The sequence below is a fragment of the Melitaea cinxia genome, chromosome 10 (genome assembly GCF_905220565.1).
Source record: "Melitaea cinxia chromosome 10, ilMelCinx1.1, whole genome shotgun sequence".
NCBI lineage: Eukaryota > Metazoa > Arthropoda > Insecta > Lepidoptera > Nymphalidae > Melitaea > Melitaea cinxia.
The window spans coordinates 11,561,419-11,568,467 of record NC_059403.1 but is presented as its reverse complement, the minus strand read 5'-3'; the positions used below and the strand labels follow the sequence as shown (position 1 = coordinate 11,568,467).

General features: G+C 31.5%; 1 protein-coding gene across 1 annotated transcript; it reads right to left on the bottom strand.

Moving 5' to 3' along the window:
* Positions 1-636: 636 nt before the first annotated feature.
* Positions 637-5,921, bottom strand: LOC123657425 (chaoptin-like). Its single transcript, XM_045592970.1, has 6 exons — positions 5,840-5,921; positions 5,547-5,717; positions 4,686-4,830; positions 4,469-4,579; positions 1,401-4,393; positions 637-923 (listed from the first exon to the last, which is right to left on the bottom strand). The coding sequence occupies exons 1-6, from the start codon at positions 5,919-5,921 to the stop codon at positions 637-639; spliced, it is 3,789 nt and encodes a 1,262-aa protein (XP_045448926.1).
* Positions 5,922-7,049: the final 1,128 nt, after the last annotated feature.

Below are 7,049 nucleotides of genomic sequence, written 5' to 3'. Positions count from 1 at the left end.
CGAATTATAGATGCTACAATATTTTGTACATACAGTTATATTTAACCGTAACCTAGTTCTAGTATGGCAATGCGGTAATTATAAATTACTCATTCATTCGATCTTGCGTCAAAGACTAGTGGTGTTACTAAAACAAACTTATTTATAAAAATATTTATTTTATACATATTTACATTTTAATTTAATCTTTCATTAAATATTATACGGTTTCGTTATCTTAACGTTTCGTTGAACATTTGTTTTATTTTTTTAACTACAGAAAAAAACTAAATGTTTTTTAATACATTCGCGTTTGTTGCGTGTTTACAATTTATAGACAATAATACACATATAGTGACGTAAATGAGTCTCTTAAAAGCTAGTAACAGGAAAAGATTTGCCTACTTTAATACATTTAATATTTTGCGACGTATAAAAATGTAAATTACCCTACTTACTCCATAAAAGTGTCTACATTTTTAAATAGTTATATGTATATAGTGGCTAAAGAAATAAATTGCACCTGTTTCAAGAATATACCGAAATTCCGTCATGCAAAGGCTTACATTAGTTTAGTTGTAATTTAGTTTAGTCTAATATTTTTATTGACAAATTTTACACATTTAACTATAATTATTTATTTAAACACGAGTATTATCATCTAAGAACGAACGTCCACAATGTTATCGTTAGTGTATAAACAATGTTTGTGTAATTTGGTTGCGCGTCACTAGAGAGGGCACTAGCGTGGCACTCCGCTTCATCTGCCCGAAGTTGAAGTAGGGGTACACGCCTTCCTAGTTGATCTTTACAAGAGGCACTCCGAACGGCCCTTCTTAATTCTGCTCCGGCCTCATTTTCCTGCAGCCAACGCCTCATCCAAGCTCCGAGCCAGGCTAATTCACACTCGCACCGCAACGGGTTTCCGGTCAGAATTAAACCACCTAAATAATGACAACAATGTACAATATATATAATTCAAACACAATTTTGGAAGTGGAAAATTTGGGAGGCTATTAAAAATTAAAACTCATTACAAAGATGAGACTAAAGTAGAAGGTTGTTAGATGCTTATAAAGTATGTATAAAGTATAATGTCCGCGTGAGCTTAATCTCTGGCTAAGACATTAATTTTTTATTCCAAAAGACTTCCTGCTTCTAACGATGTGACACGACGTACAGTTTATAAAATAAGATACATTTTAAATTTAGAAATAAAAATAAATTAATTAATATTGGAAAGTTAAAAATGAAGATAATTATATTTTTAAGTTATTTAGCCTTTATTAGTTTACTGTAATTAAGAAGTATGCACAAATTTATTTTAAATTATAAGTATAAAGTAAAATTAATTTTAATACTTTTAATATATATAGTGTAAAAAGCTAAACAGGATTAAGTCTAAATTATTTTTGCGTTACCTGAAAGTAGTTTAGTTGCTACGTGACTCCAGCTTGTAAAATTAGGATAGAATATAGCGGGATCTAGTCTCGATATTTGATTGTAGCTTACGTCGACTCCTAATTGAGGGACTTGCGAGAGATGCTTCATAAATGCTGCTGGCAGTTTAGTTATTGATGTCTCGCTAATTTTAACAAATATCTCTTGGCTATTTGCAAACGACTCAAATGCATCGTCGGATATTCTGTGCAAATTTGCTCCTTTGATTTCTAAATATCTCATCCTTCGCGCATCTATTCCGTGTAGTTGTTTGTCTATCTCTTCATCTGTGCAATGTATCACTAGCTTATACAAGGATGGGAGGCAGGATGTGATGTTCGCGATTCGGAAACTAGAATGATTTATCGTAGACCATGTTTGAATGTGCAAGGATCGCAAGGACATTAAGGGACGGAAAGAATTTTGGTCAATTATGTCTAAATATTTAAGCCCATTTAAATTTAAATACGACAAATTATTTAAGAATTTAAAACTATTTGGCGTTATTCGTACTATAGGATTATATGAAATATCTAGTAAGTTTAAATTCTTTAAGTTAACCCACATCTTTGGCACTAAAGAGGTAAGTCGATTGTGGCTTAGGTCTAAGTAGCGTAGATTCAATAAACGCTTAACGTCAGTCTCTTTTAAACTGCTAATGTAATTTGAAGTTAAATTGAGACTTGTTAAATTTGTCAAAGGTAGATAAGGCACTGATTTTAAACTTAAATTTGCAAGATTCAAATGCCTCAGATTAGGGAGGTTGTGAAACAACTCCTTAAAGTTTGCTTTGATAGAGTTAAAACTAAGATCTAATCGTCGTAAGGCTCCGAGACACGAAAACGTATTATCAGATAAGACTGTCAACAAGTTGTGACCCAAGTTGAGATTGGACAAGAACTGCGTGTTTCGAAATATGTTGCTATCCAAATATTCCAATCTATTTTTAGAAAGGTCCAAGTATCGCAACGTAAAACCAATTTGTGAGAGTGCTGTGACGGGAAACAATGAAATTTCATTATAACTTAAATCTAAATGCTCTATAACAGTATTTTTAAAAACGTCTCTAGGAAGAAGTTTTAAATTATTATGGTCCAACTTTAAATATCTTAGTTTGTGTAAATTATAAAACTGTTCAACGGATAACTGATAAATTGAATTAAATGAGAGATCCAATATTTGCAAAGATATAAGGTCAGTAAAGGCTTTCCTTTTAACTACGCCAATACTATTTTTATGTAAGTCTAATATTTCCAAGTATACAGACTGTCCAAAAGCTTCATTTGAAATATGTGTTATTTTATTATGTGATAGTATGATCTGTCTGATCGTAGATTCAATTGATAGAAAAAATATATTTGGCACTTCATGAAAATCGTTATAGGAGCCATCAAATATATTAATGTAAACTGTAGCATCGCCTTCTATGTGTTTAACTATATTTTTACTTATATTAAGCGTTAGCGATGTGTACTGGTTGGAAATGTTGTAAAAGGAGTACATAGATAAATATGTTAAGTTGTTTGCTTGGAGCTCGAGTATTTCCAATTTCGGTAAATTAACAAATGTTTCTACTTCTATATAATCGATTAAGTTTCCCGCAAGAGATAAATATCTCAAGTTAGGTAAGTTGGTAAAACTGTTCTTAGTCAAGTTATTGATACGGTTATAAGATAAATCTAAGTTTCTCAGCTCGGGTATATGTGAAAATGTTTTAGTCGGAATGAAGTTCAGAAAATTGTAAGATATGCGTATATTATTTAATGCTAATGAAGCATTTAATATATTATCGTCAACAACTATGTCAACTATTCTGTTGTAATCTAAATTTAAATATTTTAAATTAGGAAAAAAAGAAATATCTGATAGCTTTAGTATATGAAAGTCGTTATTATCAAACGATAACCAACTAAGATTTTCTAGCCCATCTTCAACTTCAAAGGGAAAGTATCCACTGAATATAGTTGCTGAAGATTCTAGTACATGCAAAGAGCCGGTTAAATTAGAAAAAGATTGTGGGTGTATGTAATATAGGTCATTAAAACTTAAATTAATCTCTTTCACAGGCATACTTGCAGGAAAAACATCCTTATAAATTTGTGCTATTCTGTTACCTTTTAGATTCAAAGTCCCAAGAGAAAAAGACCACTCTCGAAATTCGTTCGGCAACAAATAAGATATTCTATTATAGCTTAAATCGAGATATCTAATGGAACCGGATTCGAGCGCTTGAAGTGCAGACGGTATAGCAGTTAAAAAGTTGCCAGCTAGTGACAGTGTCTGAATACGACTCGGAAGTAAAGGAGACTCCTCTAATTGATTATAAGCTAACGATAAATGTCTCAGTCGTGTGACTTGCGCCAAACTGTCCGGCAAATGAGCTAATTTATTATGCTCCACTTCTAAATGTTCAAGGGAATTTTTAAGAGATATAAATACTTCTCGGTATATTGATGTGAGTTTGTTGTAAGATATTGATAATCTTTCAATGCGATTATTGGTAAATAGTAATCTTGGTACAACTGTTAATTCATTGAGATCTAAAATTATCTGCCTTATTTGAATTTCTCGAAATATCGTTATATCTGACGTATCATTTATATTATTGTTACTTAAGTCTAGTTTTTCTAATTTCTTAGTTTTATTATTAAGACTGTTAGAGTTAGTATCAAATGTAATTGAATTGTGACGTACGTGCAACATTTGTAACCTAGGAAGATTGTATAATAAATCACAGGATATTTCGTGTAGGAAATTATTTGATAGTTTTAAGACAGTGAGAGAAGTAGGTAAGGAATCAGGACTGATGGAACGAAGATAATTTCCTTCCACATCAAGCTGCAGTAAGTGGGTCAACGACGTAAGTGCTTGAGACTTTAGTTGTGTTATTTGATTACTGCTCAAAGATAAACTTGTAAGTGTATTTTCCAAGTGATGCCATTTTACCTCAGGACTAACCTCAGCTATGTAGTTGCTAGAATAAAAGTTCAGTTGTTAGAATAAAATATTTAGGGAACATTCAAATAACTATTTCACAAAGCAATCTTACTTTTGCATATTCAGCCAATTAAGAACTTTGAGGTCTTTGAAGCCCTGCTCAGGAATTTCAGTAAATTCGTTGTAACCAAGATCTAACGATGCAAGAGTATTAGCCATAGTGCTGAAAAAAATTTTCGTGTTACTATTTAAATAATATTGTTATTTTTATTAATTATTAAATTATTTTTTATTTATTATTACTTAAGTATTTTATTTTCAATAGTTACCTAAATGCTTGTGATTCAATATAATGAAACCTGTTAGCAACTAGAACTAAGGTTTGCAGTCGTAGTCCATCCAATGCACTTTCAGATATTACTTCAAGATTGGACATACTTATGTCCAGGTGTTGCAATTCTATTCGTGGCCATTCTGTAAAATAAATTTCTGTCTGATAAAATATAAAACAAATTCAATATTATTTTGTTGGATATAACTTGACATCCTAAAATAATATTATCCTTTGATCTACAGTACGTCAGCTTGAAAAATGTAAGGAAATACATAAAAATAAAATAACAAGAATTAATTAAAAAAACCAACATTTAAGACGGAAGTCAATGTACGAATATAATACGAGTATACAAGCATTTATACATTAAATGATTGTAATGAAATAAAATACGCGCAGATGTTAGTATTCCTGTATTTGAGACTGTCTTGAAGTAATCTTAAAACTTTATAGTTATTTGTACAATAACAATAAAACTTAACGATTATACTCTTGTTAACAGTTCCACAAGGATTTTATTGTACAAAACTTTCACAAAAGAATACAATATGTGTCATTTTACGACCTATAAAGTCATTTTATGTTAATATATATAATTGTGGCATAATAATAATTGTGACATTATTACATATTGTATATTTTAGGTTCTGTATCGAAGATTATAAACAAAGTGTTATATTTTATTTTCCAAAACAGTCTAATATTTAAATTATCAAAGAAACAATATAAAGAACTGAGCGTTATAAATAGAACTGTTTATAGTTAATCGTGATAAATAAATACGAATTAATATAATTTGAATATATCGGAAAAAATGCTCCTTAAGAAATAATGAACCTTAAAATTACAATTGTACCTGGAAACCTATGTAACGGCACGGCGGTACAGGACATGTGGGCTAAGCGGCAAGAGCAGAGCGGGCTACCGGCGCAAGGCTCGAGGCGCTCAGGGGCGAGGGCACTGACGAGGAGGCACGCCAGCGCCGTCCGCAGCGCTCGCCGCGCACTACCATCGCCCAACACCATCACTGAAGCAAGAAGTTCTATATTATTCCCAATTTACTAAATTTTTCTCGCAATTTTACTTGCGTTGAGCTTAAAAACTCATTATTTAAGAAAAGTTAGTTGATGTTTGGGAAAATTATTTTACCTATCTGTTGAATGTTATTGAAGAGCGCTCTGTAGTGTGGTGATAAAATTTTTAAATTATTGTTGCCACTCACAGATTTCATTTTTATTCATTATAAATATTTAATTTAAATGAATGAAATTATTTTCAATTCAATCACAAAGTTCGAAAAATGAAAAAGTGATACTTGAGTGATTGAGTACAACTTGACAAATCAATATTCACGAGGTTTTTTTTTTTACATCTTTTTAACAGTTTCATATCACTTAGTACGAAAAATGTTTAAAATAAAATCGTAACTTTTTACTGTTAATGCCCATGACCACATCACAAAAGATAATAAATTAAGCTTATATCACTTATCAAAAGAGGCAAAAAAAAATTTTCTTCACATTTAAATTAATTACTAACAAGTTTTATTTTTTAGTAATTAGTTTCCAAAGGCTAATCATAAATTATCCGAACAGATATTTGGACTCGCAACGACCCAATGAGAGCAAATTCGAATACATACAAAGATTTCCTATTAATACGAAATATAGTTCACGTTTCAAATACAAACACTCAAACATTATAATAATGTTAAAACAATATTAATGTCTGCAAATCTGTGTACTGACATAAAAAGGAAAACCACTCAGCATAATTATGTTGAAACACAAGAAACTTACTATGAAACTCAAATTTGAACGCTGATTTTCTACTCAACAGTACTCTCGAAGGACTTAAATTACTCAGCATTGCTTAACCTTTGTGTACACCGTGTCAACTTGCGACCTTACAGACTCATGTTGCAGTCATATCTACATTATTAGACCTACTGATACTATTAGTCAGAGCATTATTTTTATTTGTTTCTCCATACATATAAGTTTATAGAGCTTTGCTCCAGACATAAGTAAGTTAATCAGAAAAAAAAGAATTCGCTTAAAACGCCCGCGGCAATTTTTTACGTTAGTGGAACGGCAATTTCAGCGGCCGCTGTTGATGGCGTTGCGGGCTTTTAGTGGAACGCACCCGATGTGCAGCCGTTGGGTTGCCTATACCTATAAATGTCGATGCCAATTATCTTCTACATACCTGGCAACCCAGTAGTTTGTCCAGGTATATAATAGGAAACCCAACGGCTGCACATTCTATGCGTTTTATACTATCAAGTTAGATTAAAATGTTCTTATCTTATACTATTAAATGAGCAATTCTTGTATATATATATATTATCTGAATCTCG